This window comes from Solanum stenotomum, chromosome 9 (genome assembly GCF_019186545.1).
Source record: "Solanum stenotomum isolate F172 chromosome 9, ASM1918654v1, whole genome shotgun sequence".
Lineage (NCBI taxonomy): Eukaryota > Viridiplantae > Streptophyta > Magnoliopsida > Solanales > Solanaceae > Solanum > Solanum stenotomum.
Window position 1 is genome coordinate 36,268,200 of NC_064290.1, and position 17,501 is coordinate 36,285,700.

Consider the following 17,501-nt stretch of genomic DNA (forward strand, 5'->3'; position numbering starts at 1 on the left):
TATCTGTAAAGTCCCACAGTATGGGTCCTAAAGTTTTAAGCCAATTCACACCTAGAACCACATCAAATCCACTTAGATTGAGGACATATAAATCAATATGGAAAGCATAATTACCAAACCATATTGAAACTCCTTCGCATTGTCCCAGACTTCTGACCCGTTCTCCATTTGCCACCACTACTCGTAGCCCTTCTCGCCTCTCAACTTGAAGATTGAATTGTGACACAATTTTAGAGTTCACAAAGCTATGAGTACTTCCAGAATCGACTAATGACACCACTGGATTCCCTGCCAGTTGGCCTTGTAACCGCATATTTTGTGGAACTGTGACACCAATGATGGCTTGCAAAGAAATTTCAGGTTGATCTATATTAGGATTTGTCTCCTGTTCCAGAGATTCTTCCTCTTCGTCTATGGAATCAATCCAAAATAATTTCTTGCACTGATAGCCCCGAGTGAAGACTTCATCACAGTTGAAGCAGAGACCCTTAAGTCTCCTTTCATCCATCTCAGATCTAGTCAATTTCCTTACAAATCTGGTGCGCTGTGGAGGTGAGAAATCTGATGTTTTGGATCTGCGACCATCTAACAGTTGTGAACGAAAAGGTTGTCCCTTGCGTTCATAAAGCCGGGATAAACTCATCGCCGTAGCCAAATCTAGAGGATTATGCAACTCAACCTCAATTGCTATATAATCCACAAGACCACTAATATAAAGTTCTATCTTTTGCGATTGTGTGAGTGTACCAGCCCGGGAAACTAACTGCTAAAACTTTTCTTGGTAATCTGCCACGGACCCAATCTGGCGCAACTTAGCCAATTCTCCTAACTTCTGACTTCTGATTGGTGGCCCAAAACGAAGGTTACAATAACGTTTGAACTCATCCCAAGATGGTTCAGGCAGATCTGTCTCTAGTTGAAGAAACCAAAGTTGTGCATTCCCCTCTAAATTAAATGAAAAGAAGCAAGACTAACTTTTTCTTCATCTGGAGTCTGTTGATGTCGAAAAAAGTGATCACATCTGTTCAACCATCCCAAAGGGTCCCCTTGGCCAGTAAACCGTGGAAAATCCAACTTTGTATACCTAGGAATGAAGGAACTTCCTCCTGCATCTGATTTTGACCCTTCTGCCACTCCACTTTTACCCTTCCAGCCCCAATTCTGACTGGTATGATCAGTTGATTCAGAATCAACCTTCAAATTCGCTAGATCCTTTGTGAGTGCATCTAAACGAGCATTCATTGCTTCCTGTCTCGCTATATTGGCTGCACGTTCTTCTTGAAATAAGTTCACCAATTGTGCCAGTTGATGTTGAATTTGATCTCCCATAACATTCGTCTCTGATACCAAGTTGTTATGGTCCCCTGTTATGGATCTGGTTATGGGGCGTTGTAGTGTGAAATCAAATGTTTTCTTCCTACGACCTATGATGCTGCTTCGTTAAGAGAGAACCTGCAATCTCTTGAGTTTGAAGTACTCAAAGACTTAGTAATTTTCTGCCTGACATTTCATTGAATTCAAATACATTAAATACAACACTGAAACAAAGAAAGTAACTGCCTACTGCCTACTACAACTGAATGAGAAAGTGGAGGAGTAACCTCCTTACTACAATAACTGCTACATAGAAAATAAAAACATAAATACTTAAAAGCTGTAGTAAAATAACTTATAAGCTAAAGTAATCTATTTTCTAATTTCCTTAAATCTCCCATGTGTAAACCGTTGGTAGACTAAAGGGGTGCTAACAGGTTGGGACGTAACCCACAGACCACGTACAAAATCCATAAACTAAGAAATATGAAAGAAATAAAGGTGACATAGTTCTTGGAATATGATGACCCACCAAGTTTTCAAACTTTAAGTGATCAAGCAACTAGCCACGAGCGGGAGGAAAAAGATCTTCCTACCCTACATGAGTGAAATAATTTAGGCACAAGTATGTATTAGTACATGAAATGTACTAAATATGAGGGTTATGCATAAAAATGTAAAACATGATCATAAGAGGAGGGGGGGGGGGGGGGGCATGATATGCACGACCAAACTAAAGCATATAGTAAAACCTTTAAAAAAGAATCATAATCATGAACATGGTCAATGCATCTTGAACTCGTAATGAAAACTTCATAAGAGCCCTTGAAGTCACTTTAGTTCATTTTATGCGATATTAGCTTTATCCGACAATAGATCATGCAATCCTATGTAACTCCCACATTGACAAGGAAGATTGCACTTTTCAAGGTAGAACTTTGTATCATATCATGCTATATGTCGATCCACTAGTTAAGTCACTTAATAAAATCCTACGGAAGAACATAGTTTGGAACTCGAGGTTTCTACTGGAGACTATTCTATTTGAGCGTCTACCTCAAAGTTCTCTCGGTGCTACGTTAAATCCTAACAGAATAGTCATTTTCATAAATATAATATCATACATGGAAAATCACAATAAATATACTAATCCAAGCTTAAATCAGTATAAAATTAGTTTTTAAACCTTGAATCATGCATGTGCGAGAAAACCTTTCACCAAACCATGATCCTTTATATGTGAGAAAACCCTTTCACAATTTCATTGATGCCCATCATAAGCAACCAAGATCATAAAATACTCATTTTCATAAAAACATCATTCATAGATTCATAACTTCTTCATAAATTCATGTCTTTAAGAGTACATAGTTAAAAATCATGATCCATGCATGGGTTCAAGTAAAATCAATTGAAAAGAATGTATTTGAGTTGAAACAATCATAAAAAGATCAAAATCGGACAATTGAATCTACACCATTATAATCCATGAAGAATTGAATGAAAACTCAATAAAATTGATGAAACTGAACTTGGATAATTGAGAAATCTTTAAGGCTCAATAGGTGAATGAAACCCATTTATGAAACCCTACAAACCTTTCTATTCGAAGCCCAAAAGAAATGGGGTAATTTGAGACTCGGTGCTTGGAAATCCTAACCTTTTTCTTGACCTTGGGAGAGAATTGCAGGGGATTGAATGTAGAAAGGATTTGGAAATCTGGGTGAATGAGAGAGTTGGGGAAAATTTTGGGGTAGAAGGGTATTTATAGGGCTTAGAATAGGGGTAAAGCAACGTCGTATAGACATTTAATGTAAAGGAAACTACCCAAATACTCTTAAAAATATTTACGAGATGCTTTCTATGGTTTGGACCTATGGTTTGTAGAACTTTCTACGACCTGTACTGGTCAACCATAGAACAAACTTTAGAAACTCAAATTCACCTTATTTTCCATGATACCTTTCTATGAGTCATCGAATTTCCTACCACTACAAGAAAATGGATTTTTGACGACCAAATTTCAACGAAAGAATATAGTGCCGGTCGTTAAAAGTATATTTATAACGTCAAAAAAAATCTAGCCATTAAAAGACAATTTTAATGTAATATTAGTATAGCAACAATATCCGCACCTCAAAAAAATTTATACCCAGACGTTAATAATAAAAAAATTACACATATTTTTACTTTCACCTTTTATTTTTCACAAAAGACTTATTAGTCTCCTCTATTACCCCACCCCCTACTGCTGGTCTCCCATTACCCCCACCCTACGTCCCTTCTGTAAGAAAACATAACCAAGAACATCGAATTTTCCACACACGCAATTCCACTCTCCCACCCTTCCGAAAAGATGCGTCCAGCAGAACGTGTCTTCCAACTCCTCTGCTAGAAATAGAGATACCTACGGGAGTGAATAACATAAATCCTTAATCAGAGTGACTCTTAATTTCCAATGCATAACTGATTTGTTAGATAAAAATCAGCAAAACAAACCACAATAATGGTGGTACCGTTCCTAAAATCCAGGTTTGTTTGCAAAAATTAAGCTATAGCTCTCTATTGAAGGTCTTTATAAATGAAATCAATGTCTATTTTTTCTAATTGCAGAAGTCGCTTGTTTCTTTTTACTTCAAATTTCACTTGAGTTTTGTTAGTCTTTGCTAAAATTTCACCTGAGTTTTGTTGGTCTTTGCTATGTGTGATTGTAACTTGACATATTCTTGGACTTTCCTTCCCTTCAAGGTAAGTTTAGGTTGTTTTGACCATGAATTGTTATATGGATATTCTGATTTTGACCATTTTTGAGTTTATGTTGCATGATTCATAAGTTTTTTCAGTAGGTTATTGGTGCACATGCTCTTAAATTATGCAATATGTTTGTGGGTATTGATGTGTGTACTATTGGTAGCCTCGATTGACAATTAAAAGAAGTCGCAATATTGAAATTATTGAATAAATTTGTTAGTCTCATAATTTCTAGGATAAAATTTCCATTATAAATTTTGATGTAGAGATAAGGTTTTCTTATTCCTGTTTTAACTAACCCCTTTAATTGGGTCAACATGTTCCTTAATGCAGAATTCAGGTAGTGTTACATTGGATCATGATGATTCAGCTCCCTTTAGTATTTTGAAACAAAACATGTTTTTTTTACTAGGATGTTCAACAACATCTACGGTGTTTGATCCAAAACAATACTTGTGTGATAGCGGTTCGAGTTCAAATGTATGCAGAGTAATGTATTCTTGTAAAGGGGTAACTGGGACTGGGTTAGAACGAAATAATCCAATTTGAACATGTTGTGTTTGTGATACACCGGTTCATGTTGGTTCAGGTTATGGTTTAAACTTGCCTTGGCTTTAGTGTTCTTCGTATTCATAGATATATAGTTTTGGAGGTGATGAAGGAGATCCTATGAAATGGGAGTTTGGGATTTCTTTGTTATACAATGATTCATATTATGTTTATGAATCTTGCAAGAACTGTGAGGATAGTGGTGGATCTTGTGGTTTTTCTGGTGCAGATGAGTCTTTTGCTTGCATTTGTAGGAATGGTGTCCTAGAAAGGTATTCAGCCATTTCTTTGTTAAGTAATAAATAACTCATAATCTAATAGGAGTGATAGCAGCATCTTGATGTTGCTATATCAGAACCTCTTTATTTATATCTTTACTAGTCTATAAAGGTTAATATCATTGTAACCAGATCATTAGCTACAATTCCCCTTCCCTTTCTGGCCAGCATCTTCAATCTCTCTATTTTCCTTCATTTTGTAGCTTATTTAGTATAGTTGTTGCCTTGTCCTTACAAAGTGTTTTAGTTGGTGAATAAGAAACAATTTCTCGGTATTCATAAATCACTCTCCACTAGCATCTCCATTACATACAATTCTCCTTGATCCAATTGTTGGCTTTGGTTTATTATGTTACTGAAAGCGAGTGCTTCGTTGTTTAAAGTGAGAAGCGAAGCAAAGTGAAGCTGTATTGCTTTTTTAAAGCGAAGCAATGCTATGGTGAAAAAAGCAAGTGCTTCAGTCCAGAAGTGGGGAAGCGATTTCTCGCTTTTCTGCTTAACTAAGGTTGACAGTAACTAGGGCTTTTTTTTATTTCATAAAAACATTTCGTTCCTTCCCATGTTGTGACGCTCTTTCAAGTGACTGCAAGTTAAGTTTCTCATCTCTTCTTCTTCTTTTTTTCTCTTCTTATTTTCTCTATTTCGAGGGCAACAGTTATTTTTTCAATTGTGTCTGCAATTTCCCTGTCTTGTTTTTTCCTGTGTATAGTGAATCATATTTGATTTTTATGTATCCTCTTAATCCAATACGTATGTGCGGCAACATAGTTGGTACTGTCATTTAGGCAAAACTTTTATGAAAGGGAAATATCAGAGTCATGGCGAAAGCTGCATATAGTATCACCTGTAATTGCATGAAATTCATTAACATAGCACCAAACAAGCACATTTATAGAACATCTAAGTAAGAGGACAATTAGAACTTTGTATTCTTAATAGGATAAATAACTTTAAACATTTAATGCAAGTGACTGATTAAAATTTTAGTATTTTGTATGACTAAGCTGAAGAATTTAAGAAGCCAAACTCTCTCTAGCTGAATTAATGGTTCTCGTTCCTTGTTATAAATTTACCAAAAATGTTAGTATGACTAGCTCAAATACATATAAGGTAGATTAAGAAAATCAAAGAACTATCATTCAATTGGTGAAGGAAGCATCTATTACACTGGTTGAAATGCAGCCAACGAAACTTCTCCTTTTGAGTAGAGATAGAGATAGGCTGTCATGCTAGTTGGCACAATCATGGTCATCCAGGTAGAACACTGCAATATATAAACAGAATTTGGATAATTTTTTATTGTGTATCTTCAAATAGATAATACACAATATTTTAGTAGAACATTTTGCAGTAAAAAGTGTCATATAATTTTGGGTAACAGAATAATAGACTATTAAGAAAAACCATTAGCCTAAATGCAAAAGCTTATCATACCGAGGATACAAGAAACTGCATATTCATTTTAACATTTGAAACGTATCCAAGAAGGGTTGTCAAAGAGTACCATAGCACAATTAGATAGAGTTTAGCCTAAATGGCAGCACCAATTGTGTTGCCTCACATACGTATAGGATTCAGAGGATACATAAAAATCAAATATGATTCAATATTAACATGGTTTCCTTCTCTTCTCCTATAATGTTCTCTGTATTTTTTCTCAGTTTCGCAATTGTTTTCTCTGCTTTGTATTGCTTTCTCTGTTATGCTCTATTTTGGTCCATATTCTGCAATTTCTCCTCTGTTCTATAATATGTTTTATTGTTCCGTCTCTGTTCTCATTGTTAAGTTTTCTTTTTTTGGGTAAATTATATAAACTTTTTAGTTTAAGAATTGAAAGATTTGCTAAATATGTTATTTCCATTGAGTTCTTGGTTATTTATCTATGCATATTTGATATTTTTTATTTGTACTAAATAGCGCTTTAGTTGAAAAAAGTGTGTGCTTCGCTTCATGCTTCTCGCTTTGGTGAAGCAAGCCCTTGTCACTTTTTTTGGCTTCTCTCTCTCCAAAACACTGCTCTTCCAGCATTGCCATTTCCTAAGAAATAACTATTAGCCTGGATGACAGCTTCTGGTGGTCCATGGTTCGGCCTGGGTCGACTTTTCAAAATTTAAAAGTATGTGATACTATAAGCGTGATTAAACTCTTCTGTTTACTGTTCAAAATGTATAGCCTGCTAACGATTAAAAAATCCATATCTCTGTTTAATATAATTTCAGATGTGGGAAAAATGTTGTATATTAATCTATCAAATATCAAATTGCACTAAATCAATACCCATGGTTAAAGAGGTTTTTTATGTGGAGTTTTGACTGTGAATACATGTTCTTTCCCTATGTATCATCTACTTTGACAATCTAGTGGCTTGTTTTCCCTGAAACTCCAAAGTCACTGCCTCTCTGTATCAATCTTCCATGTTAGTACCAGAGAATTCACCTAACAAATTTAACAACTTTGTTACCCATGCTATTTCTCAATCATTAAGTAGCCTCCAGAAAGTCATATTCTAACATTGTGATGACCATATTTCTTGTTTGCCACACTTAGGGTTAACACATCCTTTTTTTTCTCCATGTATTTTTTCTTTCATAAAATGGATGAACTCTTTGAAATAGGCAATATATATTATTGGAAAGACTATACTGAAATTATGTCTATATGGTTGCATGTGTCTTGTTGATTTTTTTAAGCTCTTTGTTGCATTTCATATTTTCTTTTCTGTGAAGTGTATCTCATGTTCACATATTTCTTTCTTGGTTGTTGTAGGCTTTGATTCCAAATCTGTTGGTGGTGGTGCTTGTTATTGTTGTTGAAAGTGTCTCCAAAACTATTCTTTTGAAGGCTCTCTGTTGATTTCTTTTTTAAGGTACGTTTTTCTTCTTTTTCTAAACCTTTCTTCTTTACTGATGTGTTTTTGAAAATATTCCAAGTATTTGTCTCAATTTTTTTGGCCATTTGTTATGCTATGTTTTTTAGTCTAGTTTTATTGGCCATTTTTTAAGAGGTACTATTGGTTGCGATCTTTTACTGTGTTTCATCAACAGTGGTATGAGCATCATAAAATGTTGAACTATCACGCACTATCAAAACTTTGATGTGTTCAATATAGGTAATAAAAAAGTGCACTACTGTAACAAAATTTAAATGCTACAAACAAAAAAATATAAAATATTTCACCTTTTTTCTTAAGTCTTTACATACTCTTCTTCTAATATAATCAGATTAGATTGTAGGATTTCTCCAACCTTTGTTTATAGTTTTATAAATTTGTTGTGAACCTGCTTTGTATATTCAGTTCATAACCATATACGTAGAAACTATTTGGTCTTTTACTATTGATGTTTAGAATATACCTGAAAAAATTATTATTTTGAAATATTTGGTCTTTTACTATTATATGTTGGATTTTCTTGAATTGCTAGAGTCTTTTGTCATGTAATTTGGACTATTCCAATTTTTGTAACCTTTTTATTACCATCTTGTGAATATTTATGCGTGTTTCTTGTGTAAGTATAGATTAAGTGTTTGTTTCTTGATTTTTTGTTGTAATACGTATATAACTATATGCATCTATTGTGTATGAATGTATAACTCTAAAAGTAAATATCTAATTAGTATTATTTTGTTATTATACTAATGTACTATTATATCTATTTTACATGCATAGAGATAATGGTGCCTAATAAACAATGGATGGAACTCATTAAAGATAGACTTGTTGTTGCTTATATAGATGGGGTGGAGACTTTCTTGGATTATGCTTTTACAAAATTAGGAGAACCACAGTTGATACATTGTCCATGTATTAAATGTGGTAATGCAACTTCTAGAACACATGTTGTAGTTAGGTCACATTTAATAGTACATGGGATAATACTAAGTTATACTCTTTGGTATCACCATGGGGAGATGTCAGGTGAAGAACAATCAAATTTTGAAAAAATAGATGATAATGACATTGAAGAGGATGATGGTGAGGATGAAATCGATGGTTTGCTGAGAGATTTGTACCCCGATTTGAATGGAGATAATATGAATAATAGTGGTGATGATTTGATGGAGGAGGAGGAACCAAATGATGAAGCAAAAAGATTTTATAGGCTATTGAAAGATCTTGATCTACCATTATATGAAAGTGCAAAAGTTTCTAAGCTTTCTACTTTGGTTAAATTGCTTCACCTTAAAAGTATTGGTCATTGGAGTAATGAGTCATTTACGATGTTGTTGAAGTTTTTGAAAGATGATTTATTGTTGGATGGAAAAAACTTGTCGGATTCATATTATGAGGCAAAGAATGTAATTCGAGATCTTGGGCTTTCATGTAAGAAGCTTGATGCATGTAAGAATGATTGCATGTTATATTGGAAGGATGATAATTGTCTTCAATCTTGCAAAGTTTGTGGTGCATCTAGATGGAAGGATGATAAACATAGTCGGGAAACAAAATTGAAAAAAGGAAAAAAGATACCATGAAAGATTTTACATTATTTTCCTCTAAAGCCAAGGCTTCAAAGATTATTTATGTGCTCAAAGATATCTCCTTTGATGTCGTGACATCATGACAAAAGAGTTAACGATGGAATAATGAGGCATCCAGGTGATTCAATGGCATGGAAAAAATTTGATGAGCTTCACCCATCTTTTGCTGCTGAGCCTCGTAATGTACGACTTGGACTTGCTAGTGATGGTTTCCAACCATTTGGAATGTCAAAAACTCCGTACAACATTTGGCCCGTGGTACTTATTCCTTATAATTTGCCACCTTGGCTTTGCATGAAGCAACATAATTTTATTTTGTCAATGCTTATACTTGGCCCTGAGAGTCCCGGTGATGCAATTGATGTCTATCTGCAACCTTTGATAGAGGAATTGAATGAATTATGGGAAAGTGTAGTCGAGACATTCGATGCACAACTAGAAAGAATTTTACGTTACATGCATCTTTGTTGTGGACCATTAATGACTTTCCAGCATATGAAAATTTGTTTGGATGGAGTACAAAAGGAAAACTGGCTTGCCCATGTTGCAATAAAAAAGCACACTATACAAGGCTAGTAAATGGCCAAAAACAGTGTTATATGGGCCATAGACGCTATCTTCCTCTTAATCACAAATAGAGAAATAATAAAGCGTCATTTGATAACACTATTATTGAGCACAGGCTACCGCCTGAAATGTTGTGTGGTGATGATATTCTTGATCAGGTTGCTGATTTAGATGGGTTGCCATTAACAAAGGATCCATAGAAGAAGATTAAAATATCACACAAGAAAAGGGGTGATAACTGGAATAAGAAGAGTATATTCTTTGATCTTCCATATTGGAAAACCTTATTGTTGCGACATAATCTTGATGTGATGCACATTGAAAATAATATATGTGACAGTATTTTGGGGACAATCTTAGATGTCAAAGGGAAAACAAAAGACACCTTGAGTACTCGGTTGGATTTACAACAAATGAAAATACGAAAAGAAATGCATCCAATACAAAATGGAGATAAATATGAGTTGCCAGCAACACCTTACACATTATCTGATGAAGATAGGCAAAAGTTTTTCAAATTTTTGAGGAATTTAAAGGTCCCAAATGGATTTTCCTCAAATATTTCTCAATGTGTCAACCTTAAGGATAAAAAAATTTCAGGATTAAAAAGTCATGATTGTCATATAATTCTACAACATTTACTCCCTCTTGCCATGCGTGGTATGCTTTGTAAATCCGTGTCTGAACCACTTATTGAGTTGTCTATTTTTTTCAAAGTGCTTGGAGAAAAATGTTTGAGCGTAGAGGAGTTGGAACAAATAGAAGCTCAAATACCAATAACATTGTGTAAGTTAGAAAAGGTGTTCCCTCCTACATTTTTTGATGTCATGGTGCACTTGTCTGTTCATCTACTTGATGAAGCTAAGATTACCGGACCAATTCAATATCGATAGATGTATCCAATAGAGAGATACCTACACTTTTTGAAGTGTTTTATTGGTAATATGGCTCACCCTGAAGGTTCGATTGTAGAGGGATATTTAGTAGTTGAATGTATGACTTTATGTTCAAGGTATTTGAATACAATAAAGACAAAGTTTAATTGTCCGGAAAGAAATTATGATGGTGATGTAATTGAATCTGAGGGTGGTTTGACAATATTTTGTGAACCTGGAAAAAGTTTAAAGGGTAGCACACCAGACAAACTTTATTCAAACGATATGGAGGACGCACATTTTTATATTTTGAAGAACTGTGTTGAAATTCAACCATTTCTCGAGTAAGTACTGATTTAACCTAATAATTTATTTATACCTTGTCTATATTTAATTTAAAATAACATGTAAAACTTCAATTCTTTGTTAGAGAATTTTCACAAATTTATAGTGAGACCTCTCAACAAAGTTCCGATGTGGAGTGGAATAGAAAATTCATTAGTTGGTTACAAAAAAAGGTTAGTAGAAATTAATCAGTTTTCTTAAATCAAGTATGCAATTAAATATTATTTTCTAAAAAGCTATTTGTTGTTGTTACGTTGCAGGATTATACAAACATGATGATAGTAAGAGAATGGAAGATTTGCTATCTTTATCACGTGGCCCTATGCCATATGTCACAAGATTCAAAGGCCATATTGTTAATGGATATAGGTTTCATGTGAAAGCGTATGATCAATATTTGAAAACTCAAAATTGTGGAGTGGTTGTAGTAGGTGAGACCGGTGAAGAACAAAACCATATGAATTACTATGGCGAGTTAACCGAGGTTCTTGAATTACAATTTGTTGGGGGGAAGAAAAGTGGTTTTATTCCGGTGTATGTGGTTTGATGTGTATGATCAAAAGAGGGGAGTTAAAATGGATGAATATGGCTTTGTAAGTTTTAACCGTCGGCAATATTTGAAAATAAATGAGCCATTTGTATTAGCTAGCCAAGCATCACAAGTATTTTATGCTATCGATCATTCCAATAAAGGTTGGCACATAGTGCAAAATGTTCAACCCCGTGATTCTTTTGATAATTTGGAAAAAAAGAATGACGACTTAGAAGAGTTAGATAACTCTACACAAGTGAAAAGAAAAAGAACTCATTGACGTTTGGAGCTTTGTCATGCTTTCTTTCACTTTATTAATTTTTTTATGGTAATGATTCTTTATAGTATTTCTATGAAAATTTGTTTGATGAACTTGGTCTTTAATGTTACCTTGATCTTACTATAGTAGTAATGGTTCATGCAAGGAACCTATGTTACATGTACATGTGTCTCTTTTCTGAATGTGTTTTCAATTCACATTTCTTCTTATGAAAAACTTCCTAACCTATTTGAACTTTTGTTTGGAAGACTTTGCTCTTATTTTATTTTTTTTGTATTATCTAGGTTGACATGAATCCCTCAAAAACTCTAAAGTATGAAATGGGACAAACTTCTAAAATTCCCAAGCATGAACTCATTCAACCAGGTGCCTTAGCAAAGGGACTCGGTCAAAGTTTGAAAACTATGAGCACTATCAGAGTTAATGTTAAACAAAGGACTTTGATTGCCAAAAATAGAAGTTACTATACAACAACTTCTAAGTTGAATAAGCTAGCAGATAATAGTTTCCATGTGCATCCTTCTTTTGAGGAAAAGGAAGACAATGCTCCCCTCCATCAAGAAGCTGAAATGAATCAATACACTTTGACCAGTGATGCAAGGGGTCAGGTACAAAGCTTAAGGATTAATGCTGAAAAAAGGACTATGATTGGCGAAAATAGAAATACTACAACAACTTCTAGTCGAAACAAGCCAGCAAAGAAAAATATCCCTGTGCCTCCTGATTTTAATCCAATGGAAGACAATGACGCCCTCTTTCTAGAAGCGGAAGTGACTCGAGATACTCAAAGAAGTAATCATTTGCAAAAGAGTTTGTCTGGTTAATTTGTTTGATCAAGAAATTCTGCTTAGCTTTCTCTACTTAATCTCCTTTGTATTCTTTTTGTTACTAATGAGAATAAACTTCTTATTTTGGTTGACTTCCATCAAAATTTGCAGGTCCATTTGAATTTGATAAGTCCAAAAAAGTGATTGAAGTGCCTCGAGTTTCCCAAAGAAGTGATACTACTATTTTATTTTATTTATGCAACTTCTTTTTGTTAGTTGAATTGAAGTCTTGATTTTTTTTTTTACTTGCACTTAAATTTGCAGGTCCATTTGAATCTAGAAAGGCAAAAAAAGTGGTTGGAGTGGCTCAAGGTTCTAAGGGAAATCAAACTAGTAAGTATTTTCTTGTTGTTAGTTGTAAATCAACAAAAAAATTATCTATGACTCGCTTCCCTAGGAAGATATGTTAGCATATGACTAGCATTTTCAGGAACAAGGACCTTTGAGATAAAGGCAATACTAGTCATTATTTGTCTCAGTAACTTTCCATTCGGGAAAAATTGCAATCCTGCTTTAGCAACATCTTTCTTAGATGTTGTCCATTCCAGTTTCTATATCACATTTTATTTTTTGGCAACTTAAGGCCTGATCTCTTGCAATAGGCATTAATATTAAGCTTTGATATCTCTATTAGAGTGAATATTTAATTTTATTTTAGTCAAACTAAGATGATGTGAGTGAAAAGTTATCTATCAATCTTATATTAAACGATAATGTTGTTATCTCTCATGGTGAAAGAAGAAGTAACTTTTAGAACCTTGAAAATAAATAAGTATTAGTTGGGGAGGCTGATTTATATTTCTCAAGTACAAATTAAAATGTTTATACATGGGAGTGCATTTAAATTATAGTCATCTTATACTTTGCAGGTCCAGTTGGATATGATAGGGCAGAAAATATGACTGAAGTGTATCGAGATGTTCAGAGAAGTGATACTAGTATATATTACTTTCTTTTGTGTAATTCTTTGTTGTTGTTAGTTGGCTAGAAGTTTTATTTTGTTTTAATATTATAATTTGCAGGTCTATTCAAGTCTAAAAAGGCAAAAAAAAGTGATTGAAGTGGATAAAGATGCTATGAGAAATCAAACTAGTATGTATTTTCTTCCGTGTGATATTTTCTTTTCTTGATGTTACCGGTAAAGTAGCCGAAAAGTTATTTTTCCTATGTATTTGACATCTGATGCTTCATTATGTGTCCTTTCACTAGTCCTAACCATATTAACCTCCACCGATTCTTGATTTATCAATTGTGATTTTCTGAATGAAAGTTTCTAAAAAGTGAAAGTCACTGATTTGGGATCTTAAGTTTTCTAATATTTATTCCACTACTAGTTGCCCCTTTCTGTATTAATTTTTTTTGGCAACTTGAGGCATTATCTCATGCAATGGGCAATGTTCTGCCTGTTTTGTCTAGTTGTCACTTGGTTTGGAACTGTGTTGTAAAATCACATGGATAAAAGAAATATAGTTGTGGGGATTCTCACATTTGTTCTACCTGCTTTGTCTAGTTGTCCCTTGGTTTGGAACTATGGATTGGTACCTCTCAAAGGCGAAGGAAATTTAGTGACCCTATAGCATGATTGGATATTCTGTCTTACAATCTTATAGAGACCAGACCATTGTATACATTAATAATTTCAAAACTTGACACCTAAAACATATCTACTGGATCATTCTCCAGTTTCTTTTGATTATTTAGTGCTAATGATCAATTTATATCAAAGGGCATAGTTGACTTACTTTAAACTTTGCAGGTCCAGTTGGATATGATAAGGGAGAAAAAATGAATGAAGTGTATCGAGATGTTCAGAGAAGTGATACTAGTATATATTACTTTCTTTTGAGTAATTCTTTGTTGTTCTTAGTTGGCTTGAAGTGTTATTTTGTTTTAATATTATAATTTGCAGGTCTATGAAAGTCTAAAAAGGCAAAAAAAGTGATTGAAGTGGCTGAAGATGCTACGAGAAATCAAACTAGTATGTATTTTCTTCCGTGTGATATTTTCTTTTCTTGATGTTACTGGTAAAATAGCCAAAAAGTTATTATTCCTATGTATTTGACATCTGATGCTTCATTATGTTTTTTTTTTCACTAGTCCTAACCATATTAACCTCCACCGATTCTTGATTCATCAATTGTGATTTTCTAAATGAAAGTTTCTAAAAATTGAAAGTCACTGATTTGGGATCTTAAGCTTTCCAATATTTATTTCTCTGCTAGTTGCCCCTTTATGTATCACTTTTTTTTGGCAACTTGAGGCCTTATCTCTGCAATGGGCAATGTTCTGCCTGCTTTGTCTAGTTGTCACTTGGTTTGGAACTGTGGATGGGTACTTGTCGAAAACTAGATAAAATGTTATTTTGCATATTTGGTCTAATAGATCTAAAAATACCAGACCATTGTATACAGTAATAATTTCAAAAGTTGACACCTAAAACTTAACTACTGGAGTATTCTCCAGATTCTTTTGATGGTTTAGCACTAAAGATCAAATTTATATCAAAGAGCATAGTTGACTTACTTTAAATTTTGCAGGTCCATGTGAATATGATAGGACAACCAAGGGGAGGGGAACAAACATTTGTAAGCATATTTTGTGATTAAGACCTGGAGAAAAGTTAAAAGTCACTTTCTATCAAAATCGAGTTGTTGGGCCGAATCACACCTCATTTACGAGACACTTGGGTTTGCTAGTTCTTCATCGTAATATGTGCCCATTGCGGGTACACTCATGGATGGATATTGAAGAGCATAAAATTGAGCATATGTGGGCAGTTGTTACAGTAAGAATTACAGCATTACTCTATTTTATTTTCGCTGGTTTGATATCGCTGCTATTGTACTAACAATATTTTTTCCTCTTCTTCTTGTGTTTGTTTAGAATACTATGATGTTGCCTTTGTTTAAGAATAGCTATACCAAAACAAACAAAAAATTCCCCTCCTCAGTCTTACTATTCACTCTATATTTAGTTTTGTGATCCATTCACACTCAGTGTTGAGGAATTTCTACTACCCCTGTTAAACATAGACAACAATTTGCATCTTGCACCTGCATGTTCAGTTTCATATATTGCCATATTACTTCATATACACTACATGTGTCCATGTTACCCAGAGGATGTGCTATTCTGAAACCTTCCATATAGTAGTTTGCCAACAGAAGCTTCATTCCATTTCATGCATCCCTTAACTTTTGGTCCTCAAAAAATATATATGGGAGGCACACCTTATCCCAAGCAATCAAAGGTGTCTTTCTCTGATCTGCAGTACCTCCCTATACAAAGTTCTTACATAGTTGACATGTAAGATCAACCCTTCAATCCATTAATCAAGAACATTAACTTGCAATCAAATGTGTCTTTCTCTGATTCTGATGATATTTTTCTCTATTTCAGGAAAAGTTTGACTGTGATAACATGAATGATCAAAGAGATAATGTTTTGCAACATATGAGAAAGCTTTGGAACAATTGGAGAGGATCGTTGCACAAGAATATGAAATCCAATTCATTGCACGAGGTTCTAAAAGATGTGTCGATAGGAGTAGACAAGAGTGATTGGGAATGGTTGGTCAAGGAAGATTTTTTATCTGATAAGTTTAAGGTATGATTGCATAGCTATTGATTAATATCATTTTATTTCCAAGTCACATATGATTACTGTTTTGGAATAGTTCTTTTGATTAAATGATTTCATTTGTTATCAAGAGGATACAAAGTAGTTACAAAAGTTAATTTAAGAATAAAAATAGAATCATGAAACAAGCTTGTGATAATTTCAGCTTGTGTTAATGCAGAAATCAAGTACAAGAAACACAATCAACAGGTCTAAGTTGTGTATGCCTCATCGTACGGGTAGCAAGCCTATAAGAGAGATTATTTACGAACTGGTAAGTAAATCATGAAACCCTAAAAGGAAACCTCCTTTTTGTATAAAAGATCTTATAGTACTTACTTTTTTTAATTGTTAAGGGAGGCAAAGATGGTAATCCACCAAACATGGCAACTATCTTCTTTGAGACTCGTAAAAAGGGAAATGAGCTTGTCGAACCCGAAACAAATGAAAAATATATATGTTTATCGATAAATTTCATTTAACATTTTCTCTCTAGATTGATTAATTGAAATATTTTAAACATTCTTGTATTTTATAGGCTGAAATTCAAGAGCTTGTACAATCTGAACCGTCTCTTACTAATATTGAGGTAGTGGAAAGGTGCTTTGGACCTCAATGCAAAAGTCATGCTGTTGGATTTGGTGGTGGGATAACCACTAAGGAGTTGAAAGGTGGTAGTACTTCTAAGGCTGTATTGTTGGAAGAACTGAAAATAACTCGCAAAGAAAAGGAATCACTACAAAAGCGTATTGATATTCTAGAGAGTAAATATGATCGCCTTGAAAGTATAGTGGTTCGTCAGCATCCACACCTCCATCACATCCACCATGTTAGCAAACTTTTCATTAGCTATTCCATGATGTGTATTTTTCAATGAATTTAGTGATGGCATTAACAAATGCTCATCTTTGATAACGGCTTTGCTAATGCAGTGGTCTGTCTTTCTATGATAAGTTTATTTTAGAGGGTAGACAGTCTTTAGTTGTACTACTTTCCATGATGAACGAGACTGCATGCTTATAGAATAATGCATATCTCTGTTTTAATCAGGATGTATTCCTTTGTTCTGAACTGAGTTACTTTCCT

At 34.0% G+C, this 17,501-nt stretch overlaps 3 protein-coding genes and 1 pseudogene across 3 annotated transcripts; 3 read left to right on the forward strand and 1 right to left on the reverse strand.

The window, feature by feature from the left end:
- Positions 1–945: 945 nt before the first annotated feature.
- On the reverse strand, positions 946–1,407 carry LOC125877488 (uncharacterized). The gene has a single exon (XM_049558771.1). The coding sequence runs from the start codon at positions 1,327–1,329 to the stop codon at positions 946–948; it is 384 nt and encodes a 127-aa protein (XP_049414728.1). The 5' UTR covers positions 1,330–1,407.
- A 2,976-nt stretch (positions 1,408–4,383) lies between these two features.
- On the forward strand, positions 4,384–5,396 carry LOC125877489 (uncharacterized; annotated as a pseudogene).
- A 2,302-nt stretch (positions 5,397–7,698) lies between these two features.
- Positions 7,699–17,365, forward strand: LOC125877490 (uncharacterized). The gene is made up of 9 exons (XM_049558772.1): positions 7,699–7,758; positions 12,909–12,968; positions 13,062–13,130; positions 13,667–13,735; positions 14,707–14,775; positions 15,335–15,582; positions 16,197–16,403; positions 16,954–17,244; positions 17,348–17,365. The coding sequence occupies exons 6-9, from the start codon at positions 15,508–15,510 to the stop codon at positions 17,363–17,365; spliced, it is 591 nt and encodes a 196-aa protein (XP_049414729.1). The 5' UTR covers positions 7,699–7,758; positions 12,909–12,968; positions 13,062–13,130; positions 13,667–13,735; positions 14,707–14,775; positions 15,335–15,507.
- LOC125876870 (uncharacterized) lies at positions 10,083–11,660 on the forward strand. The gene is made up of 3 exons (XM_049558133.1): positions 10,083–11,157; positions 11,244–11,331; positions 11,419–11,660. The coding sequence occupies exons 1-3, from the start codon at positions 10,832–10,834 to the stop codon at positions 11,536–11,538; spliced, it is 534 nt and encodes a 177-aa protein (XP_049414090.1). The 5' UTR covers positions 10,083–10,831; the 3' UTR covers positions 11,539–11,660.
- Positions 17,366–17,501: the final 136 nt, after the last annotated feature.

Bases quoted from the DNA above. Each gene is read 5' to 3' on its own strand.
- LOC125877488 (XM_049558771.1), bottom strand. From the start codon at position 1,329: ATGGGAGATCAAATTCAACATCAACTGGCACAATTGGTGAACTTATTT.
- LOC125876870 (XM_049558133.1), top strand. From the start codon at position 10,832: ATGTATCCAATAGAGAGATACCTACACTTTTTGAAGTGTTTTATTGGT. The intron at 11,158-11,243 runs GTAAGTACTGAT...ATTCTTTGTTAG, and splicing joins GAAATTCAACCATTTCTCGA to AGAATTTTCACAAATTTATA. The intron at 11,332-11,418 runs GTTAGTAGAAAT...GTTACGTTGCAG, and splicing joins TTAGTTGGTTACAAAAAAAG to GATTATACAAACATGATGAT.
- LOC125877490 (XM_049558772.1), top strand. From the start codon at position 15,508: ATGTGCCCATTGCGGGTACACTCATGGATGGATATTGAAGAGCATAAA. The intron at 15,583-16,196 runs GTAAGAATTACA...TCTCTATTTCAG, and splicing joins ATATGTGGGCAGTTGTTACA to GAAAAGTTTGACTGTGATAA. The intron at 16,404-16,953 runs GTATGATTGCAT...TGTATTTTATAG, and splicing joins TTTTATCTGATAAGTTTAAG to GCTGAAATTCAAGAGCTTGT.